Below are 16,543 nucleotides of genomic sequence, written 5' to 3' on the forward strand. Positions count from 1 at the left end.
AGATTAGTTTATTAGGACAAGTGCATGACAGTACGGTTAGTTAGGGTTAGATATATATATATATTTTTTTTTAAATTCAGATAATGGTTGAAGAAGTGCGTCTTTAGTCGACGGCGAAAGATTGGACGTGATTCGGCTGTCCTAACTGGGGTGGGTAGTTCATTCCACCATTGTGGGGCAAGGACTGAGAATAGGCGACTTCTCTTTGATGACCCTCCCGGAGCTTGGATAGGAGTAGGTCTGAGGCAGCCAGAAGATGCAGAGCGTAGGGGTCTTGAGGGTGTGTAGTTAGAGACCATTGACCGGAGGTAGGCGGGAGCGGTTCCCTTTGCCGCATGGTATGCTAGGTCGAGGGCCTTGAAGCGGATTCGTGCAGCAATGGGGAGCCAGTGCAGGTCCCTAAGAAGTGGGGTGACATGGGCCGACTTCGGTAGGTTTGAGATCAGGCGAGCCGCTGCGTTCTGAATGAGTTGAAGAGGCTTAGTGGCAGTGGCCGAGAGGCCAGCGAGCAGTGCGTTGCAGTAGTCGAGGCGGGAGATGACTGTTGATTGGACGAGGAGTTGGGTGGCTTCTTTTGTCAGGAAGGGGCGGATCCTTCTGACGTTGCTCAGGAGGAATCGGCAGGTTCTGGTCGTCGCTACGATGTGAGCAGAGAAGTTCAACTGGTCGTCGAGGACAACACCAAGGTTCTTGGCGGTCGGGGACGCAGTCACAGCTGCATTCTCGAATGTGATTGAAAGGTCGGTTAGGGGGGAGGATTTGGCCGGCAGGTGGAGCAATTCTGTTTTGCTTAGGTTCAGTTTGAGGTGGTTGGTCGTCATCCAGGCGGAGATGTCGGACAGACAGGCCGAGATCCGCTCAGAGACGTGGATATCTGAGGGAGGGAAGGAGAGGAAGAGTTGAGTATCGTCGGCATAACAATGGTAGGAGAAGCCATGAGACGTGATAATGTTACCCAGTGATTTAGTATAGAGGGAGAAGAGAAGGGGTCCTAAAACCGAGCCCTGGGGGACACCCGTCCGCAGGGGGCGGGTGGCCGACAGGGTCCCTCTCCATGACACTTGGTAGGAGCGGTCATTGAGGTATGATGACAGCCATGTCAGCGCAGAGCCAGCCACTCCCATTCCTGCGAGGGCTGTGAGTGTAGTGTAGTGACGCTCTGCGTCATACTGGAATCCACTTCCATATCAGTACTAGCACTGAATACATTTTCACATGCACCTTTACACACCCATCCGCCTGGCCACACCCCCATCCGCTCCTCTACATAAGCAGGGGTGTGGCCATACTAACAGCTCCTTCCCAAGTATTTCACCACAAAGGCGAAGACCACGGGGTCCTCAGTGAGTCCGACGTAGAGCGTCACTACACTCATATAACTATGGTTATAGACATAACCGTACGTTATAAGTCGTGTAGCTCCGCTCTGCGTCATACTGGAATACAGGAGCTGAACAGAGCGGCGCTCGACAAATGTACCCGCTGAGACCGCCCACAACCATCAGAACCGGGGAGGACCCGAGCCCCCGGACCCCCCTAGCGGAGGACGGGAGGGTATCGGATCCGACTGTGCGAAGAGGAGTTTAGCAACTCAAACGCACAGGGTGAGCAGACCGTGGGACTTACCTTCCACAGAAGAACCCACGACTACACAAACGCGCAACCCACATGCCACTAGGGAACGACCGGGAAGAAATAAAAACCCTGTTACAACCCCTAATATCACAGGGTCCAGGGCAAAAACCCAACCCCGTGGCAAGGCCGTAGCAGCGGAGTGCGAAGGAGGACCCAGCCCCAGAAAGGGCCTGGACCCCCCGGAAAAGGGAGCCTGGTGAGGCCAACGACGCCGCAGCATCGAGACCCCACCAGGCGGTCACTAGTGACACCACCCCCCACATCGCCAGCATATTCGGACAGGGCCCATCCAAGAGCAGGCCCTTCCCCCCTATAGCACGCCGCCCCGAAGCACTCATGAGGCTACACCCACAGCGGGACCAGGCAGCGCACCGGGGAGACAACCCCCAAAAGAGGTCGATCCCTCAATCCAGACAACAGGCCACTCGACCTGAGCCTGGAGCACTGCGGACTAGACAGGCGCCAAAGGGGTCTGCTGAACAGCACCCCGGCGGAAGGGGCGCATGCTGGCATGCTGTGCACCATGTCGCAGCCTCCACAAAAAAAACCCTAACTCTCTAGAGGGGCCGAGGCAGAGAAGGCTGACATGATTGGCAGACGTCATGAAAGGTGCGGGGGCACACTCACAGGTAGACGGGGCCAAACCCGGCCTACCCCGAGAGTTGACTCCGCTACCAACACACCAGGGAACCAACCACCCCCTTGGTTCTAACATGAGGCGGTTGTTCCTATAACCCCCCAAGAAAAAACTCCAAAACACAACTGCGGGTATACACTGGCTATACAGCAGTACAAGTGTTTCAGTTTTCAAGAAGGGGTTAACCCAGGCCAACAGGTCGACGAAAACAAATTCGGACCCGGGCCCGGCGGACCGGGACGTACACAGGGATGCCAGAGGAGTTCTACAAGAACCACCTCGACAGCCCCCCCCCAGCCCCGCCAAGCAGTAGAAGAGAGGGGCAAAAAAGAATGGAGAAGGACCAGGCTCCTTCAGCACAGCGCAAGGTACAACACAATATGGACCAAGCAACAGTGAGGGATAACACGTAGTAACATAACCACGAACATCTCCATAACGTCAAACCCTGCAACGCCCGGGCCGACCCGGCATTTTCCCCCCGAAAAAGCACAAGTCCCTCAGGGTACCAGAACAGCAGATCTGCGCCCCGGCGGACAACGGGTTAACTGACCTGGTCCGGCGCGACCAGAACCAGTCCCGTGCCCTAATCACGCCGCCATCCCCAATCCCAGGAGGGGGGTAGGTACGCGTGTCGATCCAAAACATTATAGAGGGCGCCACCCATTTACATTTACCCAGACATTTACCCAGATGGTCAGAACACAAAGCACCGCGCCCGGTGGCCCACCCCAAGGGCGTGAGACCCCTCTACCAATGCTTTGATCTATTCTGTTAACATCCCCCAGAGATGAACGAGAATTCGTAGAGACAAGCCTAGTACACTGGCGCTCGGAAGAGACAAACTCCATCCCATTTGCCCCATAAAAACGCTGTTTCAATGATGAGCAACCAAGGCGCGCAAGCCCATGCATAGTTCCTATCAGAAGCACCCAGGGCCAGCACTATGTACACGTCGAGACCCAAAACATATCAATGGACATTCTAACAAGAACCCAGATACCGTTCCTCCAAGCCGCCTGGGAGAACGACAAGAAGCCGCTTTTTTCACAGAAAAAAATACGGACATGGGTCCCATACGACGCGGCTGAGGGAAAACAACACCCCGTCAACCTGCTCCATAAAAGAGGGGACGGGGAGTGACATACCCTATGGCGGGGGGAATCCCATGACTCAACGGACCATTACAGGCGAGGAGTCAGGGAACTCCCTAAACAACACCCCGTCAACCTGCTCCACAAAAGAGGGGACGGGGAACCCCCAGAGAGACTTCCCACGTGAGCAATAAATTGAAAAGACATATGCAACATTGAGCTATGTAACAATTGGACTAGGACTCTCTGAGGAGGAGGCTCTGAAACTCTGAGGAGGCTCCCTCACTGAGAGGGACGCTCTGAACTCACAGAGGAGGCTCTGAAACTCCCTGAGGAGGAGGCTCTGAAACTCCCTGAGGAGGAGGCTCTGACCCAATATACACACTACTAGTAGGGAGCAGAGCAGAAGAACAAATCGTCTCTACTGCATTGCATCACCTACCAAGCTCAATACACATACAACAGAGCAGAACTTCTTTTTTAAGTTCTAGTCACCTTGACAATAACAGAGGTCCACAACATGGAGCCTGAAAATAACTCACGAAAGTCTCACAACCAATAGAAACACGCCCAGTGACGTACTCTATGGCAGGGGGAATTCTGTGGCCCACCGCCCAATATGGCGTGGGACCAGGAAACTCCCCCCCCCCCCCCCTACCCTGTGACGCACTGATCCAGCAACGTGCCAGGAAGCCCGAAGGACAGGAGGCCCAACCCCCTGACCAATCAGAAAAAGGGGAGGGAGGTTTTATCAGTTCACCCCCTCATGACCCCTCACCCCTGATACGATGCAATGACAAAGCAGAGCCATGACACCAGTCATAGCGTATTACATGAAGCACCTGTACACCTGTCAAGGTAACAGCTTCACATAGACTAATGTAGAACCTGCCACCTGAATTTTTACACCTTTTCCTAATGGAAGAAAAACACAGACCAAGAGAGGGCCCCTTTAAGGGCCCTGGTACAAGAGCTTACACATGTAACTTATGTAGGCCAACACCTAACCCAGTTGTGGATCTTAACGACACACACAACCCTCCATCACAACAAAAAAGGCAAAAGTACACTCTCACTACCGTAAGAGGAACGCCGTTTTTCATAACGAGAGAAGACACAAGTCCTCGATTAAGTACTGGCCACAGGCCTTGCTAAGTCCACATGACAGTGACCAAACAATCTTCAGAAAAAAATTGCCTCTCTAAGCAGGAGCACAACCACAGCAGAAGCTGAGGGGTTACACCGTATCCCCACTAACATAGTGAAACAATATATTGTAAACAAAATCATGTTTGAGGGGAGGGGGGGGGAGGCCCAGGGGAAAACCGGGGGAAAAAACCACCCCTCACCACCTTACCCCTGATACGACTCGTTTTAACAGGTACAGCCCTGTTAATATGTGAAACTCGCCACCTGTTTATTGTCATCACAAGCTGAGAGAGGGACTCACCCCTCGATCACATGCCACTATGCATAGCTTCGCAGGGTTTTTAACCCAGCCAGTTGTGAGCTCAGCTACGTTGCCTAATGTTACATGAACACACAACCTCTCATCATACAACAAAACCAGTTTATTTTTACTCACGTAAATTGCTAATTTACTAATTGCTCCCGATGAGCAGGTGTGAGTGAATGGGTCAAATGTGAGGAACAAATTGTAAGGCACTTTGGATAAAAGCGCTATATAAATGCAGCCATTTACCCTTCCTGCTGACTTGTACAGAACGTGTAAGTTGCTTTGGATAAAAGTGTCATCTAAATGACTAAATGTTAATGTAAATGTAATGTATGGAGCAGCCCCAGAATTTATATCCAGGTGACATCACAAGGTCGCAGGTCGCCTCTCTGCGCGGCACGGTGGTGTAGTGGTTAAACACTGTCGCCTCACAGCAAGAAGGTCCAGGGTTCGATTCCCGCTTGGGGACCAGGTTTCCATGATGCCAGTTACCCAGGTGGGGTATCTCCCAGGCCTTTCTGTGTGGAGTTTGCATGTTTTCCCCGTGCTCGCAAGGGTTTCCCCCCCCCGATAAGATAAACCCAGTGGAAAAACATGCACAACAACAAGATCGCTAACGCTGTGGCGTCCTTGACGAAGACGGACAGGAGCACTTGGATTGGTCCCCTGGCGCGGCTCACGTTGCGCCTGTCTGCTCCCGGCTGCCCTTGGGGGGGAAGGACGACGGGATGGGTTAATCGCAGAGACGAATTGCATACATGCATCGCATGTATGCTGATTAATGACCTCTGAGTAGGTCCTAAATTATTAAATTATTATTATTATTTCTAATGGTAGGACTAGGAGAGACTGCTGAACTGTGCTAGGGCTTGGGAAGAACACTAATTGGGTGGCATTGCTCTTTAAAGGAGGAAACATTATGGGAAATGCACTTACTGTCTTGAGCTGGGGTGGGACGTCGCAGAGGGCCGGGGTCTTGTACTGGGACGGGCCCCGGGTCATCAGCACGCCCTGCGGGGAGAACTGGAGCTCCTCGATGGTGTAGAGGCCAATTCCCTGAACGAAGCCTCCTTCCACCTGGGATCAAAACACCCAAAACTGCCACACACAGAATTCAGATTATTCTGTTGATCTAGGATGCAGCCAGGTAGCTTTCTACTGAACGCACAGAGAGGAAATTGGTATCTGTGGTGTAAGCCAATAGCCTAAGGGAGTGGGCGGGACTTGAGTAGAGTTCAGAGTGCAATTGTGTATGCTCACGTCATGTTGTATTGTGATACACGGAGGTACATTAAAAGCTATAACTAAAGGTACCTACTATCTGACTGGCTCATTGAGGTATAGGAACACATTACACGACATGGTGTCTGAAGTGGACCTACTTTGAGCCAAGTTCGACGGGGGATTTCATAGTGTTTGTTCGAAGCTAACGGAAAGCTAACCAGCTAATGCCAAGGAGACGGCGCAGGAGGAGAATAATGCAAGCAGGACAAGCAGCGGGAGCTCCATTACCTGCGCAAAATGCGGTAGTTCTTCCGTCCACAACTTTCACTATAAACCCTCCAGAACCTGTTCACTTTTCTAAACCACAAGAGTGGGAAAAATGGAGCAGGAGGTTTGAACGCTTCAGACTAGCTAGCAACCTGAACAACTCACCCGAAGCTAACCAGGTAAACACGCTGGTTTACTGCATGGGGGATGAGGCAGATGACGTGCTGCGTGGTCTCAGCTTGACCGCCCAACAGCGGGAAGAATACAGCGCAGTGAGGGAAGAATTCGATGGCTTCTTTATTCCAAAAAAGAACGTTATCTATGAGAGGGCCAGGTTCAACAAAAGGATGCAGCAAGCATCAGAAACTGTGGACTCATTCATTACAGCACTGTATGCTTTAGGTGAAAACTGTGAGTACGGGGGGCTGCACAATGAACTGTTACGGGACAGATTGGTAGTTGGTCTCAGAGACACAGGGCTATCAGAGAGGATGCAGTTAGACAAAGATTTAACCCTGACAAAAGCCATTAACATGGCGAGGCAGTCTGAGGAGATTAAGAGACAACAGACTGACCTAAGAAGTGAGATGACTAGTAGTAGCAAGATTGAGGTGGATGCAGTGCATGCTAGCAAGGGGAAACCCTGGGCTGTAAACAAAGGACAGCCACATGCCCAGGCTAAACCAAGGCAATGGCCTCCTAAAGGAGAGGATTATAAATCTTGTTTCAGATGTGGTAAACCTTCTCATCCAATATCACAGTGTGCTGCTAAAAATGTAGTGTGTCACAACTGTGGTAAACTGGGCCATTATGCTAAAGTATGCAAATCAGCCAGTGGTGTGAACGCTGTCACAGAGGACAGTAGTAGCATATTTTTAGGTCGTGTGGAGGCAGGAGATGACCCATGGACTGTAGACATCGGCATCAGAGACTCCAAGGTCAGATTTAAGATCGACACAGGGGCAGATGTTACAGTCATGCCAGAGCAGGTGTATGAAAAGCTAGTTCAGTCAGGCTCAGAGCACAAGCTGATCAGTCCATGTAAGCCACTGTTTGGGCCTGGACGGGTGCCACTAGAGGTGAAGGGAGCTGTGAGGGAAGTGTTGTGCTATGGAGACAGGACTGTAACTGAGGATGTTTACATAGTCAAAAACCTCCATACATCCCTGCTGAGTAGACCAGCCTCTGTCAAGCTTAATCTAGTAGCTAGAGTAGATAGCATAAGCTTAGACACAGTGAAGGAGAGCTACCCAAAGCTCTGGGAGGGGTTGGGTCTGTTGCAAAAGGAATACACAATCAAGCTCAAGCCTGATGCCAAACCGTTCGCACTCAGTGTTCCACGACGAGTGGCGCTCCCATTGATGGGAAAGGTCAAGACAGAGCTTAAACGGATGGAGCAGCTGGGGGTCATCACCAGGATCGAGGAACCTACAGACTGGTGCTGCGGCATGGTCGTAGCCCCGAAGAAGGTGAAGGACGAGGTCCGCATCTGTGTGGACTTAACCCCTCTCAATGAGGCCGTGTGCAGAGAGAAGTTTATTCTCCCCTCAGTTGACCAAACCCTCGGCATGCTAGCAGGAGCACAACTCTTCACCAAACTGGATGCTAATATGGGGTTCTGGCAGATTCCTCTGGCGAAGGAGTCTGCACTCTACACTACATTTATCACCCCATTCGGCCGTTACTACTTCAATCGACTACCATTTGGAATTTCTTCTGCCCCAGAACATTTCCAGAATCGGATGGTGACAGAAGTCACAGAGGGTCTCGAAGGAGTTGCCTGCCATATGGACGACGTCCTCATATGGGGCTCACCTCAAGTGGAGCATGATGCAAGAGTGCATGTTGTCCTGGAGAGGGCGCAAAAGGCCGGAATCACTCTCAACATGGAAAAATGTGAGTTTGGCGTGCGAGAGGTGAAGTTCCTTGGACACGGTGTCTCCGCGGAGGGGGTGAGGTCAGACCCGGACAAAACAAGAGCGGTTCAACACATGGACCAGCCAACTGACATGACTAAGCTCAGGAGCTTCCTGGGCATGGTCAACCAGCTCGGGAAGTTCATTCCTAATCTGGCGGAGAAGGACAAGCCGCTGAGAGACTTGCTGTCTAAGAAGAACCTGTGGGTCTGGGGACATGAGCAGCAAAAGGCATTCGACAACCTCAAACAAGAGCTCTCATCTACACCTGTTCTCCAGCTGTATGATCCTAATCGTGACCTGAAGATTTCGGCAGATGCCTCGTCATACGGATTGGGAGCGGTCATGCTACACAGAAACAATGACGTCTGGGCACCTGTAGCATATGCCTCCAGGTCTCTCACACCCACAGAGCAGCGGTACACCCAGGTAGAAAAGGAGGCTCTGGCCCTGACCTGGGGGCGTGTGAGAGGTTCAATGACTTTATCCTGGGTCTGCATTTCGAGATGGAAACAGACCATAAGCCACTGGTGAGCCTGCTAGGGGAACAGGCACTCGACGCTCTCCCACCACGGATACAGCGGTTCCGTATGCGTCTCATGAGATACTCTTACTTCGTCACTCACGTTGCGGGGAAGAGTCTGACTACAGCCGACACCCTGTCACGTGCGCCTCTGGGGGATGGCGGCACCGGACGGGACAAAGAGCTGATGGAGGACACCAATATCTACGTCGACTCCATCATGGATAACCTACCAGCAAGTAGCAGCTAATTACACGATCTCAGGGAACAGCTGGGCAACGACAGTGTGTGCACACAGGTCATGCAATACTGTGGCCAGACCGCAGCAGACTGGAAGGGCCGGTGAGGCACTACTGGGCGGAGCGCGCCGTCCTGAGTGTGCATGGTGGACTGCTACTGAGAGGCACGAGATTGGTGATCCCCTCCACAATGAGAAACAGTGTATTGGAAAAGATACACAAGGGCCACCAGGGGGTGGTCAAGTGCGGAGACCGGGCAAGGCAGGCTGTGTGGTGGCCAGGGTTGAGCAGTCAGATAGAGGAGCTAGTTCTGAACTGTAGAACGTGTCTCGAAGAGCGGGTGAACACGCGTGAGCCACTCATGCCAACTACACTCCCCGACAGGCCCTGGCAGAAGCTGGGGGCAGACCTGTTCTCCCTGAACGGTAGCAACTATCTGCTCGTGGTTGACTACTACTCCAGGTATGTGGAGATAGCCAAACTAGGCCCAACAAGATCATCAGATGTCATAGTTCACCTCAAATCGATGTTCGCTCGGCATGGAATTCCAGAGACTTTGATATCTGATAACGGGCCACAATTTTCGGGACAGGACATGCAAGCCTTCGCTGCACATTATGGCTTTGTGCACACAACCAGCAGTCCGAGATTTCCCCAATCGAACGGCTAATCGGAACGAGCAGTCAAAACGATTAAAAACCTGCTGAAGAAATCATCAGATCCATATCTCGCCATGCTCGCATACAGGGCGACGCCTTTGAGTAATGGTTTCAGCCCAGCGCAGCTGCTCATGGGACGCCGTCTGCGCACAACAGTGCCTACCTTCCCAGCGGTGTTGGAGCCAGCACTTCCCGATCTAAGGAGACTTCAGCGAAGGGAAAGAGAGAAGAGATGGATGGATTCAAAGCACTTCAACCAGAGACACAGGGTGAAGAATCTCACAACGCTGTCACCAGGAGATCCGGTGTGGGTCACCGATATGAAGTCACCAGGCACAGTGACAGCCGCACATCACACACCACGGTCCTACCTTGTCAGCGGGCCACATGGCACAATCAGACGAAACCGTCATCACCTAGTGCCTATGCCTGAACAGAGACACGAAGCCTGTCACAGTCATACACCACAGGAGGACATTCCTGTTGTGCCTGGTTCTCCTCAACCAGTACTGTCTAGTATGGACTCACCTCGGGTCTCCCCTGACACGGTCAGAACAAGGTCAGGCAGAGAGGTAGTCAGACCTCATAGACTAGATCTGTGAGAGGAACATTGTTTGATGTTTTAATGTACACGTAAAGAGTGCATTGTTTGATGTTCTACTGTACACATGCATTGTTTAACCAGTTTCATAAACACATTTATTCTGTAAGTGAATGTTATGTGAAGATGTTCATGTGGAACTGGGAAATGTTAATGTTATTCTAACGGGTCAAAAAGGGAGATGTGGTGTAAGCCAATAGCCTAAGGGAGTGGGCGGGACTTGAGTAGAGTTCAGAGTGCAATTGTGTATGCTCACGTCATGTTGTATTGTGATACACGGAGGTACATTAAAAGCTATAACTAAAGGTACCTACTATCTGACTGGCTCATTGAGGTATAGGAACACATTACACGACAGTATCCATCTTCTTGTCTGACTGGAGAATTATGAGAATATTTCCCATAACGTTGGTGTGTTCCTTCAAGAGGGCAAATTGAGAGGACGTGTGAAGGGTCAGGGACTTTGAGTTTGGACCCCATCTGTTGTTGCACATGCCTGACACCACGGCTTGTCCGCTTCAATCCATTAATATCATGGCTGTTACAAAATCAGGTCCGTGACCATTAGAAAGTCACGTCGCAGTCCAGCTGCCCAGCCCCCGTATGCTTACCCACTAGCCTGACTGTCCTGATTGTGATTATGTGGTTATGTGATTTATGATTATATATATGTGTGCCTGCCATATGTGTGCCTGCCTAATGCTACAGTGTTTATACATGTATAGATTTGATTTGTTTTTATAGATGCACGAATGCATAGTGAGTGAATGTACAGAATATGTTTTAAACTGTTTTTATATTAGCTCTTCTATTAGTCCTTCTATTTTTCTCTTTCTTTTCTGGCTTAAACATCTGGCCCAGGGACTACAACTGAAAACTAGCAACCCTGCTAATGTTGGCATATTTACAGTTTTTAATTTGTATTCATTTATAAATGTATAACTGTTGATTGATATGCACTGTCCCTGATCAAATAAACTAAGTAAACTAAATAATCACTCAAGAGTCTTATTTCAGGACGCATGTGAGATACTGATGAAGCGGCTGCAGCCGGTGATGGAGAGGAACCCCAAAGACACCTGGCAGCAATGGGTATATCCTTTAACCTTTAACCTTGTGTGGTGTTCTCCTTTAACCTTTAACCTTGTGTGGTGTTCTCCTTTAACCTTTAACCTTGTGTGGTGTTCTCCTTTAACCTTTAACCTTGTGTGGTGTTCTCCTTTAACCTTTAACCTTGTGTGGTGTTCTTCTTTAACCTTTAACCTTGTGTGGTGTTCTCCTTTAACCTTGTGTGGTGTTCTCCTTTAACCCATGTGTGGTGTTCTCCTTTAACCCTTGTGTGGTGTTCTCCTTTAACCTTTAACCTTGTGTGGTGTTTTCCTTTAACATTATGTGGTGTTCTCCTTTAACCCTTGTGTGGTGTTCTCCTTTAACCTTATGTGGTGTTCTCCTTTAACCCTTGTGTGGTGTTCTCCTTTAACCTTATGTGGTGTTCTCCTTTAACCCTGTGTGGTGTTCTCCTTTAACTCTTGTGTGGTGTTCTCCTTTAACCTTTGTGTGGTGTTCTCCTTTAACTCTTGTGTGGTGTTTTCCTTTAACCTTGTGTGGTGTTCTCCTTTAACCCTTGTGTGGTGTTCTCCTTTAACCCTTGTGTGGTGTTCTCCTTTAACCTTGTGTGGTGTTCTCCTTTAACTCTTGTGTGGTGTTCTCTTTTAACCTTGTGTGGTGTTCTCCTTTAACCCTTGTGTGGTGTTCTCCTTTAACCTTTGTGTGGTGTTCTCCTTTAACCCTTGTGTGGTGTTCTCCTTTAACTCTTGTGTGGTGTTCTCCTTTAACCCTTGTGTGGTGTTCTCCTTTAACCCTTGTGTGGTGTTCTCCTTTAACCCTGTGTGGTGTTCTCCTTTAACCTTTGTGTGGTGTTCTCCTTTAACCCTTGTGTGGTGTTCTCCTTTAACTCTTGTGTGGTGTTCTCCTTTAACCTTGTGTGGTGTTCTCCTTTAACCCTTGTGTGGTGTTCTCCTTTAACCTTTGTGTGGTGTTCTCCTTTAACCCTTGTGTGGTGTTCTCCTTTAACCCTTGTGTGGTGTTCTCCTTTAACCCTTGTGTGGTGTTCTCCTTTAAAGGTTCTTAGTGTACTCACTACCAGGAGAAGACGTTGCATTTCCATATGTGGAGTGAAACTGTGGAACAGTCTGAATGTTGTGCTTAAGCAATGTGCTTAAGCAATAAGACAATTCAAACTGAGTTATAAAGAAATAGTTTTCACGAGGTACAGGGATCTTCACGTTTGGCATATATTTGTATATATATATTTGTTTTATAAGGTTTTAAATTAATAAGGAATTACATTAATGTCGAGTAGTGGAAAAGGGGTAGGATTAAATAAGTGTATACTTCTTCCTACTCCTTTTCGAACATGTACATTTAGTTATGTTCTCTTTTTTTTTATTCATTGCTAGAGATTAATGATTTGTTTTTGTTTTATTTTGTTTGTATTTACATGTTCGAAATAAAGATTTCAAATCAAATCAATACAATAAAGCCATAACAATTCATGTTGAAATATTTAACAGATGTTAACTTTATCTCAATTACAAGCAATCTATACAGCATATATGGTTAATATTTTCCATATATTCATTCAAGGTAGATCTCCTAGATCACATTTATCAATAAAGAATACATTTGTTTTTTGTGACGTGATGGGAATGTGATGTCTGTAAAAAGAAAATATCTTTATAATCAAGACATGAATGGAATAAATCGTGTTTATCTAGTAAAAATATAAATAAAAAAGGTGGAGGCAGACAGTGAAGGTACACAGTGAACCTTTTTGTTTAATTCTAACCATATTTACTTGTTTTCACCTACAATTTCCACACTCAATGAAAATGTGTTATTTTATATGTTCTTTGCATAAAATTAGCCAAGGCCAATGAGACTCATGTTAAAAAAACATACTTAAAATACTTGTAGTAAACATTGAAAATGGGTCCCACTGACCCGAACACCACACAAGGTTTAACACACATCTTGACCAAAAGCCTGTTGATTTACCACAATAATAGAAAATAAATGTTACATGACCTTTTCTTTGCATGCTTTCGCCTCAGATTGTTGAAGCTTACTGTCAGAAGATCAGCTTATCAGCCACTGGATTCTTCATGTACGTATATACAGTATATTTCCTGTATGTATACAGAAGGTACTATTGATACATCTATGAATGATGAATATATTATGATGAATTGAAAATGGGGGACCCTGATGTAAACAAGACGAAAGTCTTTCTCTGGTCTGCATCCCCTTAACAAATTGTGTGTATTGAGCCGTACTGTATTGTACCTAGGGTTGGGCACCGAGAACCGGTTCTAATAGGAACCGGTTCCTAACTTCCGGTTCCGGAACCGGAAGTAAGATGTTTCCATTTAGATTCTTAAATTATTTTTTTTTTTTTATTTACTTTGTTAATTAAACTGTATCAAGTCAACTGACAATGTGAATAGTATGAAAAAAATAAAGTATTAAAAAATTTAAATAAAAAAAATCTCTTGCGAAATAAGCTGTGACCTGTTTTGACCTGCACCTCAAATAATCAGAATCGAGAATCATTTAGAACATGAATCGAAATGGAGAATCGGAATCGGAACCGGAATCGTTCAAATCCAAACAATGCCCAACCCTAATTGTACCCATTCTGCAAACTGTTAATAAAGTTTTCAATCAATCAATGATTACTTCCACCTCAGTACAGCTTTGCCCAGTGAACTCCAGCACTTAAAATGAGGAGACTTTTGGGAGTAGATGTTAACATGAATGTTTCCACACCTGTAATGACTTGGAATGGAATGGGGCCATAACAGATGTGTGTGTGATTTCCAGGGGCCCGCACACCAGTGTGGACTGGGAGAAGGGCGAGGGCGAGGCGTACTACTACTTCACCTTCGGAGCCTGCTGTTCAGAAGTGGAGATCGACTGTCTCACTGGGGACCATAAAGTACACACTAGTCCGTTCAGTTTACACTTTAATAACCATAAAGTACATCACTAGTCCGTTCAGTTTACACTTTAATAACCATAAAGTACACACTAGCCCCTTCAGTTTACACTTTATTAACCATAAAGTACACACTAGTCCCTTTACTTTAATAACCATAAAGTACACACTAGTCCCTTTACACTTTAATAACCATAAAGTACACACTAGCCCCTTCAGTTTACACTTTAATAACCATAAAGTACACACTAGCCCCTTCAGTTTACACTTTAATAACCATAAAGTACACACTAGCCCCTTCAGTTTACACTTTAATAACCATAAAGTACACACTAGTCCCTTTACACTTTAATAACCATAAAGTATACACTAGTCCCGTTACACTTTAATAACCATAAAGTACACACTAGCCCCTTTACACTTTAATAACCATAAAGTACACACTAGTCCCTTTACACTTTAATAACCATAAAGTACATCACTAGTCCGTTCAGTTTACACTTTTGTTGTCACGATGGGGTAGGTAGAATGCAATAATACAGAAAGGGAAGGAATGGAGGAGGCTGAGGCGAGGAGTGAAGCTTGGAGAAGGGTGTTTACTGTAGAATCCAGTGCAATACAAGGAACATACAGAAACTACATAACAAACTTCACAATACAAAGCAACAAACACTAAGACTTACTAGAGGGAGGACGGTGCGACACGACGTGGATAGGAACAGGGGGTAACTGGAGGTATGTCGCCACACCGAAGGGAGGACAGACAGAACCCTATATACCCCAACTAATTAACAATTAAGAACACCTGGCCAACACAGAATCACAAACAACACCTAGACAATAAGCAAAGAACAACTAAACACAACTAAACACAAAAGCAACTCCTAACAACCCAAAACAGTGCATGACATCACACCAGGGAAGGGAAAGACAATGACAGCACACACCAGGACACCACATTGATTACACAATTAATTACTGTTAATACAGTGGTCAAGATACTTGTCATTGCAGCGTGCACCAATTGTTTGTGACCACTAGAGGGTGGTAGGGCGCCAATGTCAGGCCGAGGGCCAATGTCAGATGGAGGGCATTGCCCAAAGTTAGGTGGAGGGTACTGCCCAATGTTACCATCCTGCCCAGTCCAGCCAGGACCGGGCCTAGGATCATGACAGTACCCCCCCCTCAACGGGGGGCTTCCAGACTCCCGAAAACAACGTCCATAAGCAGGTGAGGGAGGAAGCCGGAACCCCGGAGAGGACCCAGGGAGAGGACCCGAAGAAGAGGGACCAGGAGGCTGAACGAAAAACCCAGGAGGGGCATAGCAGCCAGGGGGGTTGAAAACGGGCGCAGATGCCCGGAGAGGGGGGGTGGGGACGGGAACAGAGGCCCGGGGAGGAGGACTGGACCTGGGAACAGAGGTCCGACGAGGGGGGGTGGGGATGGGCACCGAGACCCGGGGAGGGGGGCAGAACCTGAGAACCGAGGCCCGGCGAGGGGGAGTGGGGACGGGCACCGAGGCCCGACGAGGAGGGCTGGACCTGGGAAGAGAGGCCCGACGAGGGGGGGTGGGTACCGGTGTAGAAGCCCGGGAAGGGGAGCTGGACCCTGGAGCAGGATCCCGGGCGAGAGACCCTCCAGCCGCCGGACCCGGGGCCGGTTCAGGAGAGCCGGACCGGAGGTGCGGCGGCGACGACCCCTGGAGCAGTATCCCACGCAGACCACGGCGAAGACCCCGGCGAGGACCACGGCGAGGACCAGGACGCTGATCACGGCGCAGAGCTGGACCAGACGGGGAGCCAGGATCCGTCGAAGAGCCGGGAGCCGGCACGGCAGCCGGACCAGGTGTAGAGTCCGGGCAGGGCGTGGAGACCGGATCGGTCTCGGCGGCGAGGCTTGGTGTAGGATCCGGAGATGAGGAGCCAGGATCCGTCGAGGAGCCGGGAGCCGGCACGGCAGCCGGACCAGGTGGAGAGGCCGGGCAGGGCGTGGAGACCGGATCGGTCTCGGCGGCGAGGCGTGGTGTAGGATCCGGGGATGAGGAGCCAGGACCCAGAGCTGAGGCTGGACTGGGCGTGGAAGCTGGACCAGCTGTGGAGGCCTTACTAGCCATACTAGCCTCGGGGGCTAGGCTAACTGTGGGCCCTGGACTCACTGTGGGAACTGTGCTAGCTGAGAATGCCTGGCTAGCTTGGGACATCTGGTCCGTCTCAGGTACTAGGCTCACCCTAAACCTGGAGCCTAGTCTGGCAGTGGAGACTGTGCTAGCTGGAGACATCTGGTCTGTCTCAGATA

The 16,543-nt window shown here is 49.0% G+C and overlaps 1 protein-coding gene across 1 annotated transcript in view; it reads left to right on the plus strand.

The window, feature by feature from the left end:
* Positions 1 to 16,543, plus strand: part of aox5 (aldehyde oxidase 5) — a gene marked incomplete at both ends in the record, with an annotated part of 234,481 nt that overhangs the window by 168,827 nt on the left and 49,111 nt on the right. Inside the window, 3 exons of the mRNA XM_084324128.1 lie at positions 11,269 to 11,343; positions 13,365 to 13,417; positions 14,134 to 14,248. Of these exons, the coding sequence (XP_084180254.1) occupies positions 11,269 to 11,343; positions 13,365 to 13,417; positions 14,134 to 14,248 (243 nt within the window). The remainder of the gene's footprint in view (positions 1 to 11,268; positions 11,344 to 13,364; positions 13,418 to 14,133; positions 14,249 to 16,543) is intronic.

Source organism: Notolepis coatsorum (assembly GCF_963971535.1).
Source record: "Notolepis coatsorum genome assembly, chromosome: 1".
Lineage (NCBI taxonomy): Eukaryota > Metazoa > Chordata > Actinopteri > Aulopiformes > Paralepididae > Notolepis > Notolepis coatsorum.